The 20,646-nt window shown below is 36.8% G+C and overlaps 2 protein-coding genes and 2 long non-coding RNA genes across 5 annotated transcripts in view; 2 read left to right on the top strand and 2 right to left on the bottom strand.

Moving 5' to 3' along the window:
* Positions 1-20,646, top strand: part of LOC127881735 (uncharacterized) — a 132,843-nt gene that overhangs the window by 47,250 nt on the left and 64,947 nt on the right. The window lies entirely within an intron of this gene.
* LOC127881740 (uncharacterized) overlaps positions 1-20,646 on the bottom strand; it is a 128,555-nt gene that overhangs the window by 46,555 nt on the left and 61,354 nt on the right. The window lies entirely within an intron of this gene.
* Positions 1-20,646, top strand: part of LOC127881741 (uncharacterized) — a 127,106-nt gene that overhangs the window by 39,772 nt on the left and 66,688 nt on the right. The gene's annotated exons all lie outside the window — the stretch shown is intronic.
* LOC127881729 (solute carrier family 2, facilitated glucose transporter member 3-like) overlaps positions 1-20,646 on the bottom strand; it is a 75,465-nt gene that overhangs the window by 27,163 nt on the left and 27,656 nt on the right. For both annotated transcript variants that reach the window (XR_008050227.1, XM_052429812.1), the window contains exons 5-6: positions 8,906-9,076; positions 48-155 (exon numbers count right to left, since the gene is read on the bottom strand). Coding sequence is in view for 1 of the 2 variants with exons in the window: in XM_052429812.1 (XP_052285772.1) it covers positions 48-155; positions 8,906-9,076 (279 nt within the window). In the remaining variant the exon portion in view is untranslated. The remainder of the gene's footprint in view (positions 1-47; positions 156-8,905; positions 9,077-20,646) is intronic.

Consider the following 20,646-nt stretch of genomic DNA (forward strand, 5'->3'; position numbering starts at 1 on the left):
CTTTGTTTAAACAAATTATTGCTTCATGCTAGTTCAGTGTAACCTACCTCTCTCTGCCTCTAGATCCTCCTGGCGCTGGATGACTAGAAACCTGGGGCTCTCTGGACAGCAGGACAGGGCCACTAGCTGCCAAACCACCAGCACCAGCGGGACACCTGTACACAATACAGAGAAGTATCTGTACACAATACACAGGTGTTTGAACAGAATTAGACCAGGGCCAGAGGAACACCTGTACACAATACAGAAGGGCTTGAACAGTATCAGACCAAAAACAAAGGGACGTCTGTACGAAACACAGAGTAGCATCTGTACCCAATACACAGGTGCTTGAACAGAATTAGACCAGCACCAGAAGGACATCTGTACACAATACAGAGAAGCATCTGTACACAACACACAGGGGCTTGAACAGTATCAGACCAACGCCACAGGGACATTTGTACACAATACACAGGGGCTTGACCAGTATCAGACCAAAACCACAGGGACATCTGTACACGATACAGAGAAGCATCTGTACACGATACACAGGGGCTTGAACAGTATCAGACCAAAACCACATGGACATCTGTACCCAACACACAGGGGCTTGACCAGTATCAGACCAAAACCACAGGGACATCTGTACACAATACAGAGAAGCATCTGTACACAATACACAGGGGCTTGAACAGTATCAGACCAAAACCACAGGGACATCTGTACACAACACACAGGGGCTTGAACAGTATGAGACCAAAACCACAGGGACATCTGTACACAATACACAGAGGCTTGACAAGTATCAGACCAAAACCACAGGGACATCTGTACACAATACAGAGAAGCATCTGTACACAATACACTGGGGCTTGAATAGTATCCGACCAAAACCACAAGGACATCTGTAAAAAATACAGAGGGGCTTGAACAGTTTCAGACCAGTACCAGCGGGATATCTGTACACAATACACAGGGGCTTGGCCAGTATCAGACCAAAACCACAGGGACATCTGTACACAATACACAGGGGCTTGACCAGTATCAGACCAAAACCACAGGGACATCTGTACACAATACAGAGAAGCATCTGTACACAATACACAGGGGCTTGAACAGTATCAGACCAAAACAACAGGGACATATGTACACAACACACAGGGGCTTGAACAGTATCAGACCAAAACCACAGGGACATCTGTACACACTACACAGGGGCTTGAACAGAATTAGACCAGCACCAGAAGGACATCTGCACACAATACAGAGAAGCATCTGTACACAATACACAGGGGCTTAAACAGTATCAGACAACAAGAGCTGTCTGAGGACAGTGCTCTCGACTATTCGAGTGTTTGAAAGTAGCACGTAAGCCATCATGGAGAGGGGGGTGGGTATAATGTGGGTGTGTGGTCATTTAATAGATGATCTCTCAAAAATAAGGAAAAAAATTATTTTATTTTTTTTTGGGGGGGGGGGATTCTGGGGTGGGGCATGGGGGATGGTTTGGGTGGAGTGCATTGTGGTATTCAGGTAAGTGTTGTTTTGTCAAAGTATGAATCAAAAGTGATCATAAATAAGGAAGTTATGACAATTTAAGCAAAATGTTCAATTATCTTAGTATAAAAGGGGCCATAATTCTGTCAAAATGCTTGATATAGTTGTCTGCTCTTGTTTATAGATTGGGGTCATTTTGGTAAAGAAGTATGCAAAATATGAAAGCAATATGTCAAAGGACATAGAAAATATTTGAGGTGGTACGCAAACTTTAACATAGATTTATCAATAATATGCATATTCTAAGTATAAAAGGGGCAATAATTTTGTCAAAATTCTTGATACAGTTGTCTGCTCTTGTTTATAGATTGGGGTCATGTGGTAAAGAAGTATGCAAAATATAAAAGCAATATGTCACAGGACATAGGAAATATTCGGGGTAGTACGCAAACTTTAACATTTGCACGCTTACGCTAACGCGAACGCTAACGCCAACGCCGGGGTGAGTAGAATAGCTCCACTATATATATATTTCATATATAATAGTCGAGCTAAAAACCACAGGGACAACTGTACACAATACACAGGGGCTTGACCAGTATCAGACCAAAACCACAGGGACATCTGTACACAATACACAGGGGCTTGAACAGTATCAGACCAAAACCACAGGGACAACAGTACGCAACACAGAGAATCATCTGTACACAATACACAGGGGCTTGAACAGAATTAGACCAGGACCTGAGGAACATCTGTACAAAATTGACCTTTCCACAGCGAGGATGAAGCCAAGCCCCCCGATTTCAAGGGAGGTCACTCCGCCGAAGTCCGTCATAAAACTGGCTACGCGAATCAATAATCGGTACGTTGGAAGATATTCCCGATGAGTTCGGTCCAAATTAAATGAAATTTTTCTACTGCTATCATGTTTTATTTAAATTGTGTTAAATGTAATGTATCAAATGGGTGTATAGCTCCCCTCAAAGATATAGTACCAGAAAGGCCGTTTACCAAAAAGGCTTCCCAAAAAGATCGCATAAGTGAACCAAAAAGGCCTCATGGTATACCAGAAAGGCCATACAATATTTTTTATTATCATTGAATCATTATGCTGAATATAATTATCATATCTATTAAATAGTCGTAACTTTTGTATAAGTCTACTTAAAAGTCGTTAATTTTATAATCAAAGTCGGCCAATTATCGCCAATTATCACATACAGTATGAATTGTCGTTTGTCACAATAATTTTCCTTGCGTAATAGATGCTTCAGTTTTTTAATTAAAAGCCGTTAATTTTGCAACCGATGGCAACATCGCAAATGTGGCACAAGTAAGTCAATTAATTATATAAGAAGACAAAGAACGTTTTATTGAAATCCGATATAACACATATCTACAATGCTTTTGGTCAAAATGACCCATGAGCATTGTTATAATCGTATAACATAGTCAATGTCGTCAAAAAAGTAACATACACAATATATTATTAATTTCCTCTTAAACTATTTTTTGAATGTTTAAAATATAAAAAGTTGAAAGAATTTTCATGTTCAAAAAAACCTCGCTAATCAGACTGGGTATCAAAGTGTCAAGGGTCATTCACAGTTTGCGGCATCTGTTTTGATAACGGATTAGTAGAAAGCCCACATTTTGTGTAAAATGACACTTATTGGCACCTATTGATAATTACATGCGCATTTTAAAATAGTTTCTTAACTTTTAAGAAGATAAAACTAGCTACATTAAATTCGGAAGACTTAAACCGAAAGAAATAAAAATGCTTTATTCTATGTGATATTATTAAAAATTATAACTGATTGTCTTTATTATTACGCATTTCATTAGCATTAATAATATATTTAGCAAAGTTTAGAATGTCTTTTTTATTAGCCGACTGCATTAGAATGTCAAATTTATTTAACGTTGGCCACCTTTAAAAGATGGTTTTAAATGTTCCTTTCTAATTTCTCTATATAGAGGACAAACAAGTAAAAAGTGATACTCGTTTTCTATAGCGTGTCCGTTGCAAAACTTACATTTTCTATTTTCGCGTAGTATCTTATTATAACGACCTTAGAACAAACGTAGAGGTGTTTTGATTTCGGGCGATCGCTTAATATGTTGAGATTAAGCTGTTCGAGTGGACGACCACAAAGACGAATCCAATGTTTGCATTTTTCAAGATTAGTACCCGGTTTAGGGAACGGAAAAACGTAGTTCCATCTTTTAACCGTTCTGGATACCTTGTGTCTGAATTACAAGTGCCATAACAGCACCTTTTAACCATTTTCTTTGTTTAAAACAAGAATTACGTATAAGCTTATGTGTCGGACAACGGCGAGTTTGACGGACAAAATGGCGGATAGAAACGGGCCTAATCTATGCTGTAATCTGATTGGTTAATAAGCCTGTCAATCAATCGGCTGTCGAAAGGTCAATACACAGGGGCTTGAACAGTATCAGACCAAAACCACAGGAACATCTGTGCACAATACACAGGGATTGACCAGTATCAGACCAACACCAGCGGGACACCTGTACACAATACACAAAAATACCTTGAACAGTATCACACACAAATCTTAACTATTAATTGAGCCCCAACTTATGTGTAACAGAGAAGAATTACCCCAACCCAGGACAAATGTATGAACACAGAAAAAGGTTTTGTCTATTGTTTGCTCTGAATAATATTTACAATATATTCTAGAATGTATTATTGTAAGCATTGAGGGTAAAAAAAAAAATTCAGAAACACTGATGCCCCCCACAACACATGTTACGGCATAGCCAAGTCCATGATATATTAATTAATGAAATATAATTTATCAATGAATATTATTAATAATAAGGTGAATAAACTGACATTGTAGTGTTTCTAACAATCATAACAACAAACCGTCGGAGACGGGTGATGCTCCCCAAAGGTTTTCTTTGTCACAATATTGCACTATATATTCAGATAAAAGGAAACGTCTTGAGGGCACAGTAGTTGGGGGGACAAGAATTTTTTTATATAAAATTTCAAAGGGCCATAACTCTGTGAAAAATCATCCGACCAGAACCCGCTGATAATATGCGCATCTCATCTTGGTAGTGAAGCTTCCCATAAAGTTTCATTGAATTCCGGTCATAAGTTGCTGAGAAATAGCCCGGACAAGAATTGCACTAAATGTATAGTTAATGGAAAATTTCAAAGGGCCATAACTCTGTGAAAAATCATCCGACCAGAACCCGCTGATAATATGCACATCTCCTGTTGGTAGTGAAGCTTCCCATAAAGTATCATTGAATTCCGGTCATTAGTTGCTGAGAAATAGCCCGGACAAAAATTGTGCAGGGACGGACACACGGACGGACAGACGAAGCGGCGACTATATGCTCCCCCAAAAATAAATTTTGGGGGAGCATAGGGGGAGCATAAAAATACATGAAAGATTGCAGCTTTTGTAACAAGAACCGTCGGAGACGGGTGATGCTCCCCAAAGTTTTTTTTTGTCACAATATTGCACTATATATTCAGATAAAAGGAAATTTCTTGAGGGCACAGTAGTTGGGTGGACAATAATTTTTTATAGAAAATTTCAAAGGGCCATAACTCTGTGAAAAATCATCCCACCAGAACCCGCTGATAATATGCACATCTCCTCTTGGTAGTAAAGCTTCCCATAAAGTTTCATTGAATTCCGGTCATTAGTTGCTGAGAAATAGCCCGGACAAGAATTGCACTATATGTACAATTAATGGAAAATTTCAAAGAGCCATAACTCTGTGAAAAATCATTCGACCAGAATCCGTTGATAATATGCACATCTCCTCTTGGTAGTGAAGCTTTCCATAAAGTTTCATTGAATTCCGGTCATTAGTTGCTGAGAAATTGCCCGGACAAAAATTGCACTACATGTACAGTTAATGGAAAATTTCAAAGGGCCATAACTCTGTGAAAAATCATCCAACCAGAACCCGCTGATAATATGCACATCTCCTCTTAGGAGTGAAGCTTCCCATAAAGTTTCATTGAATTCCAATCATTAGTTGCTGAGAAATAGCCCGGACAAAAAATTGTGCACGGACAGATGGATGGACGCACGGATGGACGGACAGACGAAGCGGCAACTATATGCTCCCTCCAAAATAAATTTTGGGGGAGCATAATAAATCTCTAATGGTAAATAATACAAGAGGGCCATGATGGCCCTGAATCGCTCACCTGACTCATTAAGATCAGATGAAAACTATGACCTCTATTGTCTACACAATGTTTTTCTATGATTTTACCTAGTGACCTAGTTCCTGACTCTAGATGACCCAAATACAATCCCAATCCAGATTTCATCAAGATAAACATTCTGACCACAGTTCATAAATATTGGATGAAAACTGTGACCTCTATTGTCAACACAAGGTTTTTCTATTTATTTGACCTAGATTTTTACCCCAGATGACCCAAATACAATCCCACCCAGATTTCATCAAGAATTCTGACCAAATTTCATAAAGGTTGGATGAAAACTGTGATCTCTAATGTCTACACAAGGTTTTTCTATTATTTGACCTAGTGACCTAGTTTTTGACCCCAGATGACCCAAATAAAATCCCAACCCAGATTTCATCAAGATAAACATTCTGACCAAATTTCATAAAGATTGGATGAAAACTGTGACCTCTATTGTCTACAGAAGGTTGTTCTATTATTTGACCTAGTGACCTTGTTTTTGACCCCAGATGACCCAAATACAATCCCAAACCGGATTTCATCAAGATAAACATTTTGACCAAATTTCATCAAGATTGGATGCAAACTGTGACCTCTACTGTCTACACAAACAAATTGTTGACGGACGGACGCACGGACACACGCAGGCACGCACAACGGACATCACACAATCACATAAGCTCACCGTGTCACTTCATGACAGGTGACCTAAAAATATGTGTCGGAGATAAACATGAACAGTTGTGGTTAAAATCCCATAGAAACAAGGGCTGTTTGTAAAACATGCATGCCCCCCTATATGGGCTATAAGTTGTAGTAGCAGCCATTGTGTGAATACGTTTTTTGTCACTGTGAATGGTGGTGGTGGTGGTGGTGGTGGTGGTGGTGGTGGTGGTGGTGGTGGTGGAGTAGTAGTAGTAGTAGTAGTAGTAGTAGTAGTAGTAGTAATAGTAGTTGTAGTAGTAGTAGTAGTAGTAGTAGTAGTAGTAGTAGTAGTAGTAGTAGAAGTAGTAGTAGTAGTAGTAGTAGAAGTAGTAGTAGTAGTAGTAGTAGTAGTAGTAGTAGTAGTGGTAGTAGTAGTAGTAGTAGTAGTAGTAGTAGTAGTAGTAGTAGTAGTGGTAAAAGTAGTAGTAGTAGTAGTAGTGGTAAAAGTAGTAGTAGTAGTGGCAGTAGTAGTAGAAGTAGTAATGGTGGTGGTGGTGGTGGTGGTGGTGGTGGTGGTGGTGGTGGTGGTGGTGGTGGTGGTGGTGGTGGTAGTAGTAGTAGTACTAGTAGTAGTAGTACTAGTAGTAGTAGTAGTAGTAGTAGTAGTAGTAGTAGTAGTAGTAGTAGTGGTAGTAGTGGTAGTAGTAGCAGAAGTAGTAGTAGTAGTAGTAGTAGTAGTAGTAGTAGTAGTAGTAGTAGTAGTAGTAGTAGCAGTAGCAGTAGCAGAAGCAGTAGCAGCATTACAAGACCAATACTTAAGAATGATCAAATGGGAAAAGGTAACCTAGCACTGGCAGTAAATATGGGGCTCATTTACAGGTCAGATTTGGAATCTCTGCTGTAAAATGAGATTTTGAATGAATTAAAGGGAGGCAAATCTGTAATAAAAAGAACATGCATAAACCGTAGTTGTTTCCCTTGTTTGAACCATGCTAAATCCTTACAAGTTTGGAAAGAATTGGATGAAAAATTTGGACTTTATTGCATAAACACCATTTTCTCAATTCAAGGGGAGGTAATTCTGTACGTCATGGACCAATAATGCTCATTTTTTGTAGGGTTCGTGTCCTCATTGATATAAAGACACTGTGCAAATTTGGAAAGGATCTGACAAAAAATGTGGAAGATTTTTGAAAGTTTTCACAAAATAGGCAAAAACGAATAAACATGCAAAGTTCAACGAGCTCCTGCGGCCATGTTTTTTATCGAATCAAATTTCTTTGAACAACTTTTTCAGGGGAGCCTTCAAAGGTCATCCCTGTGAAATTTTTTGAAAATCTGATGAGTGGTTTCTGACAAGAAGATTTTTTAAGGTTTTTACCATATATGGTCATGGCGGCCATCTTGGTTATGTGATCAAATTTTTTTTAACAATTCTTTTGTTCCATGACCTATAGGGCTGCAACAATATACCGGTATATCGGTATATATCGCAATACGCAATCCGCATATTGTATTGCGATATGATTTTCATCATACCGGTACGAAAATTTTACAAAAATTCATTCACATTTTGTCCAGAAAAGCCATCCGAAATAATGATAAAAAGGTAAACAAAACAAAGCAGTGTAAATTATTTTTGATGAAAAAATAGCATTCTAAAAGTGTTTTATACGGAGTAGCATTGTTACATGGGAGCATTCATTCGATGCTTTTGAACAGATTATCGTTGAATTAATTGCGACAGCTGTAAATGTTTCGTTCGATTCTGATTTGAGCATTATTTGTAATCCGAATTTCGGAAACACGCTTCCAAATTTGAATGCTAACGTGACAATAAAAAAATTTAGCGTCAAATAAAAAGTGCTTTATCCTTTGTCTCAATAAAAAGCGCGCGAAAATTATACAGACATGTAGAACGTCGCATGGAAAGTATGGGTGTATCTTGTGTTGTATAAAAACGGGAACATCACGTCAGCTGAATTACGCGTGTTCAGTGGGAAAAACGCCCCGGTTGGACGTTATTTCATCACATCGTTAAATAGTAACAATTGCAAAAATGTATTTGATACTTAAGAAAATTTGCGAATGTTTGTGTTTCTTATTATTCTTGAGCACATTTATAGTAAATATATACCAGAATTTGCTTTAAAATTGGAATTTATGGGATTATCGGGTAATTGGCAAGTTATAATTTTGGTACAAGTTAGCAATATATTGCGATATATTGCAATACAGGTTTTTGAACTGACAATATATTGCAATACGGTTTTTGGCGTATTGTTGCAGCACTAATGACCTAGGGATGCTCCACATGAAATTTAGTTGAAATTGGCTCAATGGTTTAGTAGAAGAAGATGTTTACAAATTGTTTACAGACAGACGGACGGACGGACGCCGGACGCTGAGTGATCACAATAGCTCACCCCGAGCTATCGCTCAGGTGAGCTAAAAAAACTGACATGATCTTCAAGATCTTACATGCATGTGCAGGACTATTTTTTTTAACTTATTTTCCTTGTGTGTGTATTACTCGATTAATACTGAAAGTGTTCTCACCAAATGCGTATTGCCAGGTATCACTCCTGCCCAGTACGGTGTTGAGTCCCACCACGGTGGAGGTGAGAACCCCGAGGGTGATACAAAGCTGGTTGAAAGTGCCACATAGGCCCCGCAGACCCACCGTGGAGATCTCCGACAGGTACATCGGCGCTATACCCGTGTTGATGCCTGCACACAAAACACTCACATGTAGGCACACAACCACTGATTTCATATAGTTACTATCTTTAATATCCACACCTTCTTACATTCAGCTCAAAATATTTGTTCAAACATACCGTCAACCACGATTGACGAAAAAAGAATAGTTAAAAAATACATATGTTGTTTTTTTACAATTATTAGTTTATATTGATTACAATATCACGACTGGTATATTACATTTCTTGAAAAAAGTTCATATTTTCAGTATATTCAGTAATAAATTTTGTGATGTGAAATCGAAAGTACATCGCGAAAACAGGTGACATAACGATATACACACTATAAATAACGCAAGTAGATTGATCATTTTATATTTAAAATATATACAATTCAATACGCATGCACAATTTGCATTCATGGGTTTACCACGTGACGATGATGATCAATCTACTTACCTTATTTAAAGTAAAGTGGTAGTTACATGGTACCTGTACCCAGTAAAATTTATTAACGAATATACTAAAAATATGAAAACTTAACAACTTTCTTCAAATGACAAGTCGATGGAAATTGAAGATGAACAAGAGTCTGTGCAAAATCATGAATCAGACTTATTTTATTCACATTATTCGATACAGTCATGTTCTTATCAAACAGTTAATATTGAAAACAAACATCTAATATCAGTGACTACTTATATATTAAAAAAGCAATGAATATAGTGCAAACATGTCCAAAAAAAAATGAAGTAAGGAGAGACTAACCCCCCCCCCCCACATTTTATCCGGTAACAATTTAATTTCAGTACAAGTATATTTCCATTTCTCGAACTGAATAACATAAATTTTCTACATCCACGTGTTAGTATTTTTTAAGTCCCATTGTACGCATCTGCACCAATCACTATACATAAATGCCATGTAAAAGTCGTGTTTTAATAAGAGCGCGAAAAACAGTCGAGTAAGAGAGTTTCTTTTCCTTCAATATAATTTCCAACACACAATCAAAGCTGTGTGTACTCTGCATATCATCAACACTAATTCATTCATTCATTACAAAATGTACTGTTTTAAAAAGGAGAACATTGTTAAGCACATGAAAATCAATTTGACATTTGATAAATGCTTATTTTATTTGATTGTGTTGTGTTATTGGCTCTATATAGTAGGTCATATGCTATAACACATTTATATTATCATATGCTACAAATTCATTGATAACTATTAGTATTACATTAATATTATATTTCGATTTGTTGTATTTTCAGATTACCAGAAAGCTGCTGAAGCATCCAAACTGTGCCAACATATACAGGCTGCGAAGAAGGTGTCAATCAACAAGACTTACAACTTATTGAATGTGCCTTGATTTATTGAACTTGCTAAATCTGTTGTTATTATTAATAATACTGTTATTATATCAATTTATTAACATACTGTACAATGCAAAGTTTTTGTTTGTATTATAATAAGATGATCTTCATTGCCCAATGTAACCCCAGTGTGGTGACAACTTTTTGAATTTGGAGAAAGTAAGTGGCAACGATTTTTTGAAGCCCAGAGGGAACCCTGATATGTATGCACAAGTGTATACCTGCAACATTAAGTTTTGACATAATTATGAATGTATTATTATTTGCTTTAAATACAACATGGTTGAAAAGAAATAGCACAGATAAAGATTGTGCATTAATAATGCACCAGTCTTCATCTGTTTAATAATGAGCACTTGTGCATGACTTTTTCATAAAATGTGATACTATGTTTTAATAATTTTAACACTAATTATAATCTGTATGCATACATACATGGACATGGTTTAATTTTATGAACATAAACAAAATCCAATTTAACAGCCACTTTTGTAGCAAAATCAATTTAAATAATGCAATTGTCTATTTTACTTCTAATTTGTCAAAATAAATAAATACAACAGGTAAAACTACATATAATTTAATTAAAATTACACATTTTATGCAAAGTTTATGTCTTTTCCCAAGTTCCCCTACTAGTTTGTTACTATTTGATAAGACATGATCTTCAGTGTAAGGCCTTTCTTTTAATCAAATAATCATGTTATTACCTAATTAACATTTATTATCACCATATAAAAGGTATTTAAGACCTGCATTATATTGTAATCATAAAATGTGATTATAATACATGACTGGTGTCACATCAAATAACATCCTCTATATAACAACAATCATCATTTGTGTAAAAAAGACACTTCTCTTATCAAATACCCATCAGCTGGAAAAGGGATGTGTTAATTATTTATTAATTAGCAATGATCTGTGTCCAATTAGGGGCCACACTTTCTACACATAGGAAGCCTGTACATGATCTTGACCTGATAAGGGCAGTAATTATATCATTGGATGACCCCCATAGTGAAGGTGTGACTTGTACCCACAGGCTGATGCCATAGATAGTGAAGGGCCCTAAAATGCAATTAAACGCACTGAAAGAATTACATACTTAGGGATGTTGGTAATTATTTTATTTGATGACCAATAATATGCAAAACAATCATCAAGGATGTGAATTCAGAGTGTAGAGGTATGGTTAGATATAAAAACCCATCCTTATCTGGTGTGGCATCAAAGTCTGATCTGAGTTCATTCAAAATACACTAACAAAAAAACTAAGACATAGGAGTTTAATCTGGAATTATAACAAAATAAATTTTAAAACAACACAAGGAAGGAGAATATATTTCTGAAGGAATATTGCTGAAGACACAGTGTAAAAAACTAAATAGCTGTTTTTGGAATAGCCTGTGTCTGCCATGGAATTATTACAAGGAAGCAGTTACCCAGAGGGAGGATTACCCCGTGTATTTGGTGACACTGACAGAAGCAAGTATGGTTACTATGGTGATGGTGCCTCTAACACCAGCCAGACCAGTACAGCAGGCTACACACAAGCCTACCAGTCTGCAGTCAACTCCTATGCTGAAGGTACGTGCACTTGGTTACAACATTAGTTTGTCAGTAAAAAAGTTTTCAATATACTTATGAGTTTTTATGCAGTTATTTATATTCATTATCATAAACATTTAAAATAAATAAGTTCTGATTATTTCATAAAAATGTAATTCCATGTACAAAACTTTAACTTATCAAAACAAAATATTGCACATTCTGCATATACTAATAAATTATTTCAAACAACCATTCATTGCAAATGGATCTGAAATTGTTTAATGATTGTCATGCTTAAAATTATCAAAGTTCTCCACTGTAAATTCAAGGTATCTGAAAGTTTAATTGATACAGTAAGTAAACACGTCTTCTTGTATGTTAAGTTATGACAATGACTATCAAAATAAGCAGAATGCTAAAAAAATTCAAAACAGGTTTCCATTAAAATAAAACATGAATAAGAAACCATTTTTACTGTATCAGGCTCAGAAAACCATATTAAAGTTGTGACAACATAGTACTGGCTATATTCCAAGTTCTTTTAAATGCTGTACACAAACTTACATTTTAATGTGTCTATTTTAGGTTGGAATTTTTACAACCAGTCTTTTCACTCGGGCAACAAGATGTACAGCCAGTTTGGGTACAACCAGTCCAGTGGTCTGTTCTTTCCACCCACACCCCCTGACGATGATGAGCTCAGTAACCATGGCAGCCACCATAGCAACAGAACAAGTCTTGACTATGATGCAGGCAGGATCAAGTGTGAGGCTATAACCACCAGAGTGAGCAATGGATCAAGAAACTCATCCATCTCTCCGGATCCAAAATTCAGTATAGCCGACGATTACACACTGGTGACTGCATCTGAATCCATTAAATTTGCTGAGCAATCTGCAACTGATAACTTGGAGTCCATTAGTTCCAGCTTTGATAACAAGATAAATTACATGAGAAGAGTTAAGGGAGACAGTGTGAGCTATGAGAGCCGGCAACACCAGTTGAGCGAGCTCAACCACTCTCCAGCCTCCAACCAATCACAAGGGAGCACCGAGTTCCACTATCACACCTCCCAAGACTACAGCAGAGCCAAGGACGAGCTCAGTCTTTCTGCATTCCTGCCCAGTCACGCGTCACCCAACAGAGCCAAGGACAACCTCAGTCTCTCTCCATTCCTGCCCAGTCACGAGTCACCCATCATGCCAAAGTTTCCGGCACAGTTTGGCAATGAACTGCAGTGCTTAGTTGAAGATAAGCCCAGTGATGCAAAGAAAAGTCTGTCACCGAAGGACAGCAAAGCGAAGTCCAATCAGGATGGCCGGGAATGTGTCAACTGTGCTGCAACGTCCACTCCACTATGGAGAAGAGACGGCAATGGACACTTCTTGTGTAATGCTTGTGGACTGTATGCCAAGATGAATGGCACCAATCGCCCACTTGTGAAGCCCAAGAAGAAGACCAACTCTGGCAAACAGTCTGGAATCACTTGTAGCAACTGTTCAGCCACCAGCACCACATTGTGGCGCCGTAACCCCAGTGGTCAGACGGTGTGCAATGCTTGTGGTCTCTACTTCAAGCTTCACAAGACTGACAGACCCCTCAAGATGAAGAAAGAAAGCATTCAGACCAGGAACCGCAAGATGTCCATGAAGAGCAAGAAGAACAAGAAGATGAACCTGACAGTCTCAGACGCTGACATCTTCAGGAACAACCTGCTGTCCGGTTTCCACCAGCAGACCTTCAGCCCCTCGTACGGTCCTACATACCCAGGTTACATGAGTCAGAGTGACCAGTCCTACATGCTGCCCCTACACAGCCAGGCCATGTACATGGGAGGGGGTGGCAGCCTCTACCATGGCCCTGGTCTCAACAACTTTCCCTCCTCCATGCAGACCAATTTCTCTCCTGTCTCCAGCAACTCAATGGGAGCCTATGCTGGGTCACACATCAACTTCACTCCAACAAATATCATTAACTCAGCCATAGCCCTGGGTTGATACAAACAGTCCAAGTGTAAATATATTTTTGTGAAATGTGTTATTATTTTTATAAATTAACTTTTATGTGTTTGAATTACTAGAAAGACATACAAAATGAAATGTTTATATGTATTTATTGTAAAACGTTGAACATGAAGCAAACACTTTATTTACAGTAAATTCAAATCAAAACATGCTTCATGTGGTTTGTATTTTATGTTTAGTTTAAAACTTACAGAATTTTTTTTTACTTTTTCAGGAACTTCATGGGGTTATTTTAAAAACAAACTGCAATGTATGCTCAAGTGTTGAATTATATTTACAATGATGAATTGTATTATGCAATACTAATTGTGTTCAAATAAATATTTATTAACATAAAAATATATTTGTTGTGCTTATAGTGTTTAATGCTTATTCTCATATATATTGGATCTGACATGAGTTGTCATATACCATATTTTATTAAACGAGTTCAGGAATTTTGTTAGAAAGAGAGCCTTTGGCAAGCTTACTAACAAATTTCCTGGACGAGTTTAATAAAATATAGTATGATATGACAAAGAGCGTCAGATCTTTTTTATCACATGCTTTTAAATGAGCAAATTAAATAAATATTTACGCAAACATAATGATAAATCCCGAATGTTGTTTACATTTCGTGACGTCATTTGACGTTGCAACGTCATTTCAGCAAAATAACAAAATGCGATTGGTCAATAAACGAAAACTTAGCCAATGAAAACGCTTAAAAAGTATATTACACATGTGTAATATAAACAAGAGAGCCAAGATGGCCCTAGTTCGCTCACCTGAGAGGAGTCGGTTCATTCAATCTTTACCTAATGTCAAACTTGACCTAGATATTGACCAGACAAACATCCTGGTCAAGTTTCATCATTATTGAACCAAAACTCTGGTGTAGGGAGTGTTTTTGTTTTTGTAAGATTTGAAATGGTGACCTATATTTTGAGTTGATCCCCCCTTACCAAACATCAAACTTTGCTTATTAGGATTTTGTATAATATTATTAAAATTTTGACAATCTAAGGACAATAATTATGGCATTAATTATGTGATTTTGCTCATCATCAAACTTGACTGAGATCTATCAGCAACTTTGATAAAGAATGCTTGAGAAATGTGAATGCTACAGTGTTTACAAACCAAATGTGGACGGACGGACGGACAGCGGACAAAGACCAATCCTAAAACCTCACCTGAGCAATCAGGCATACATGCCAGAATTTTTCAGGTCTAAATCTTTCCTTAAAAATTGTCGGGACATTTGACCAAAAAGCGGGACACCTAAAACGATCAATCATTTCACCTTTTCTTTAGTCAGTAGTCAGTATATTACTTACAAAAACTCTTAATTTCTGCCCAATATTGATGATAAATGTGTGTTCAGAATTTCGTGAACACATACGTTCTCCATTTTCCAGAAGTAAACACACTCCATGAACTGAAATGTGGGGTGTCCCCGTTTGCCTCGATTTGACATCCAATTGGTGCAGGGATATCCCCTTGAACCTATGTAAAGCATGTGGCATGATGTGAGCGCATCGAGCACTATTTTATTCAACCAATCTTCAATTAACTCTAAATTTAGATTGATGCAATATGTACAAACTAATTTCTGAAAATCCGTCGAAAACGAAAGGTTATTTGTGAGAAACATCAATGTGTAATGGTCAGCATTCAATTTGTTTGATGTACAAAATCGGTGTTTTGACAGGTTTTATAACTTTGGGTTGTATAATACACAGGATAATATTATTGTTGTACCTGATTGGAACATAAAATACAAATGCAGGCGGCGTTTATTTCTGTACGATGTGAATGCCTGATAAAATCAATAATTATCCGATAAATCGCTGATAAGGTGTCATAAACAACACTGGTACACATGAGAAGTAGAATCGGATTGTTAATTGGGGGCAATAAATGTATTAGCGGTGGTAAGTGTTAGAGAAACAGAGCTTGAATAGCGAATTTTATTGGAAACCTATAGACCTTACATCGTTTTTTACGAATGTCGGGACAATTCGTATCATATCGGGACGCCGGGACAAAGGGCCCAAAAGCGGGACTGTCCCGCCGAGATCATTTTCAAACTCGTCCGAGAAATCAATAAAACCAATGTTTTGACCAACTTTCATGATGATTGGGCAAAAATTGTGACTTCCAGAGTGTTTACAAGGTTTCTCTAAAGCCAAATAAGGAAAACTGCCCCGCCCACTGGTGGCCATGTTTTTCAACGGACTGGAACCACTTTTGAACTCAACCAACATATCATTAAGACAAACATTTTGTCAAAGTTACATGAAGATTGGGCATGAAATGTGACTTCAACAGTGTTTACAAGTTTTTTCCTTTTTTTGACCTAGTGACCTTGTTTTTTGACCTGGCACGACCCAGTTTCAAACTCGACCGAGATTTCATTGGGACGAAGCTTCTGACCAAGTTTCATGAAGATCGGACAATAAATGTTGCCTCTAGAGTGTTTACGAACAAATGTTAACAGACGGACGGACGACGGACAAAGACCGGTCACAAAAGCTCACCTGAGCAATCAGGTGAGCTAAAAAATATGTAATGGTTATATGCCATGGGAAACAGGGTATGGCATGTGATAAATATGTATATAATTATTACATGCCTAAACCTGCCAAATATGGTACATCACCCGTATGACACTTTGTTAGATGGCATAGGGCAAATGTTATGAAAACTTATTTACTAACAATTAAAGCTTCAAACCTGCGAAGTGTTGGCCTGATAAATCATAAAATAGTCGAGACATGCACTGGACAAAAGTTTAGCATAAAAATTCACAAGGGCAATAAATCTAAAATAATGACAAACGAGTTATGGCTCTTGTACACTGCACTTCCAATCACAGAGTTCTATATACCTATGATACCTGGTATTGTGTAAATACTCAATTATAAGTTTGTTTTATATTAATATTAATTTAACATACAGTGTCCACAGTGAGACAGGCCTAAACTCTTCAGGCAAATTTCTGGACATTTCATTACATTGCATACAATAGCATATTACATAATTGCATTACGACCTAAACATAGTATTTCACTTCCCTTCATAAAAGGCAAAGACTCTTGGAGAACAAGATCTTCATACCTACATATATTCAGTTTCAAATAATTACCTCTTGTTTTCAAAATGTGCTATGGAAAATTGTAAGAACAACAAGAGATGTGTTTGTCAGAAACACAATGCCCTCTATTGCGCCGCTTTGAAATAAAATTTCAATATATCATTTGGCAGATTTCAAAATTATCTCCCTTTAAAGCTGATTACTTCCCTTGGATTGTATTTTTTACTTTCGACCTTGAAGGATGACCTTGACCTTTCACCACTCAAAATGTGCAGCTTCATGAGATACACATGCATTCCAAATATCAAGTTGCTATCTTAAATATTGCAAAAGTTATCGCAAAACTTTCGCCAAGGTTAAAGTTTTGGGACAGAAGGACAGACAGGCAGGCCAAAAACAATATGCCCCCGATCATTCGATCCGGTGGCATAAAAATCAATATTGGGAAAAAGCTAAAAAATAAAGGAGCAAGAGTTATGGTTCACATGCACTGCACACCAACTAAATGAGATGTATGTACCCAAGAAAATGTAAGTTGATAGCTATAAAACTTTTTAAGTTGTGCTCAAATAAACTTTGGGAACAAAATTTGACAAAAAGCAATAACTCTAACAAAGGGGAGCAAAAGCTATGGTTCTTTTGCCCTGCACATCCCCTCAATTAGATCTACCTATCAAGTTTCAAGTTATACCTATTTTACTGCTTGAGACATCATCCAGACAAAATATAGGTGCAACAAAAGCACCGCATAGCGGATGCCAACGCTCGGCTGCGGGTGCAGTTTTGAATAAATGAAAGCTTGTCAGAAGAATATTAGAGGTCACAGTGACCTTGACTTTTGACCTAGTGACCCAGAAATGGGTGTGGCGTGTAGAACTCATCAATGTGCAGCTGCATATGAAGTTTCAATGTTGTAGGAGGAAGCACTCAGATTTTAGAGCCAATGTTAAGGTTTTAGCACGGTGAACGGCGAGCTGGCTATGACAATACCTCGGGCTTTCGCCGAAAACAGCCTAGTTAAAAACTAACAAAAATAAGGGGCTTGTGTCACGCACACCCACTAAATGAGACCATCCTTTCTCCGAAGTTTCAACTTGATACCTTTTCACTAATTTTTTTTCAAAAGACCAACTAGACCTTGCCACAGTATAAATGGTGAGTACCCCCAAAGCTGCATATGGTAATCTGTATCAAGCTTAATAAAAATGGTCCCTGGGGTGTGGCCAGTTTTGGCCCCAGGGGCATTATCTGAGCAAAGATTGCAGGGAACCACAATTCAATGTAACATACCAAAGATGAAAACTTTCTGCCTTGTGATTCAAAGAAGAAGATAATAATTATTTTGCTGAAAAAGTCTACATAATCTATTTGACGTCTTAGTGTGGGAAGTTTCGACCTCAGGGTCAGTATTTTATTAAATTGATGGCCTATATACAGTGCTAACTTTAAATACAGTATATATATGGTTGCAAAAGTTTCAGAGATGTATATTTTTGCTTATAAAGTCTATATTAACAAAACACTACAGATCTGTTATGTCCATGGATCACAATCGCAATATATCGAGATCGCAATATAACTTGTCAGGTCATTCATACATAGGGTTTTGGAGCATAACAACTGCATGCTGTAATCTATGGTTTTAGTATTTAGAATAAACTATTCCATGTTAGTATGTTCTAATACAAATAATTAAATTTTTTATCAGAGAAGCATTGTCAACTATTATCATTCATGTTAAGTTAACAAATGTTGGCTACAAATAAACAGTTGTCATGTTTAAAGTGTAAATTCTTTGGCCTGATTGAAATCTATTACATAATGAATAAAGTCACATCATTCAACATGGGCCTTTAGAATTTGATTGCTGAATAAAACTTTTGTACAGAAGAGAATGTTGGATTCTTTACTTTTGGTTAAATTTGCATTTCTTTTTTAATGTGAAAAACTTTTGTCTTAATTGAAAACAAGTCATCATCACTGTATCTACTGCGCTATGGTCATTGAGATAGGTCAGTATTGATTTGTGACTATTACAGTATACACCTCTATGTGAACCATGTGTATTTTGCTACCTGACAACTGATATGACTACCACAAAAAATAGATTGACATCTTGCATCATGTCAGCAAAAAGCAGTCGATATAAAAAGTTGGGTGGCACACGCTTTGACGTTAACTGTTTATCGTTGATGTTGGGCAAATGGGGTCATTTTTTGCACTACTCAAGCGTCAATATGATAAGTAATGAAGGCGTAAAAATCTTCATTAAACAGGATGGAGTTATGAAAGGCGGATTATACAGATAATTAAAATAATTGATAATAACTGGGCTCAAGCGCTGACTAGCTATATATTGCACATCACAAAAGAATTGATCATGTGAAGTGTATTAATATTGCAGAAATTCCACATTGATAATAGGGGGGTAACTTTTGTCGTTTTTTAAAATCCCACAAGAATAACATATCAAAATGAACAAACCCAGCATTTTTTAGTATTATACTTTGAATACCGGTAGTGTAAGAAGGACAGATAGAAAAAAAAAGAACATATACTTGCATTTCATTTGTAGCTGGGAATATAATCATCTCTTTCCTAGATACTTAAAACTAACACACAAACTGAGATCCATATTAAAATATGAAAGCAAGTCCAAAAGTTTTGGAAACATAAAATAAATTAGCAGACAAAATACCTAAACCGGAGATTAAACATGAACATTTAGAAATGATGAAGTATACAATATATATTTTGCCAACATCATGTAAAACAGCACAAATCTCTACGGTTTTCTGGTCACAGTGTTTCTTACAGAATGCCTTGTTTTGAATATTTGTTTGCTTGCAAATAACAAGTTTTCTATAAATGGACAGTAGCTTCAAACTAATACCATACACCTGTTTCCGGACAAACGGCACCCGGAAAATCGGCACCCAGTGTTTTTTTGCATGCGCGGACAGTCGGCACCCTGTAAATTTGTCGACCGGACAATCGGCACCTGATTTAATTGTATACAAGGACAAACGGCACCCGATTAAAGGCGATCGATAAAGCCCATCAGCACCTTGTTGAACTAATTAGTCTAATCTGCTAATTGGTTTGGTAAAAGAGATGATTAGAGATTAAATCCCATCAACAAATGTGTTATCAAACCAATATAAGTGTGGACTGATTAACGGTATCTGCTAATTGGTTTTATAACACCTCTTAACAATTTACAAACGTCAAAGATGATTAAATAATTCCTAAACTTATGATTTCTCCCGGAAACAACAAACTGCGAATGAAAATAAGCTTAATAAGAAGAACGAAAATGGAAACATTTCATAACAAACATGCAATTCATCACTACAAGTAACGGTGTGTGAAGGTTGTGTTTCGAAAACTTAGCCTTATAATCAGCTGCTGACAACTTTAGGTGATTTGCTTGATTTGCAATTGATTATACATGTACTATTTGACAACAAATAAAATTACAGGATGAAAATTACAACTGGCTTGCATTTTTCTTGTTTGTTTAATGTGAATTTAATTCAGAGGAAATATCAAATTATTCGCGATA

The sequence above is a fragment of the Dreissena polymorpha genome, chromosome 5, assembly GCF_020536995.1.
Source record: "Dreissena polymorpha isolate Duluth1 chromosome 5, UMN_Dpol_1.0, whole genome shotgun sequence".
Classification (NCBI taxonomy): domain Eukaryota; kingdom Metazoa; phylum Mollusca; class Bivalvia; order Myida; family Dreissenidae; genus Dreissena; species Dreissena polymorpha.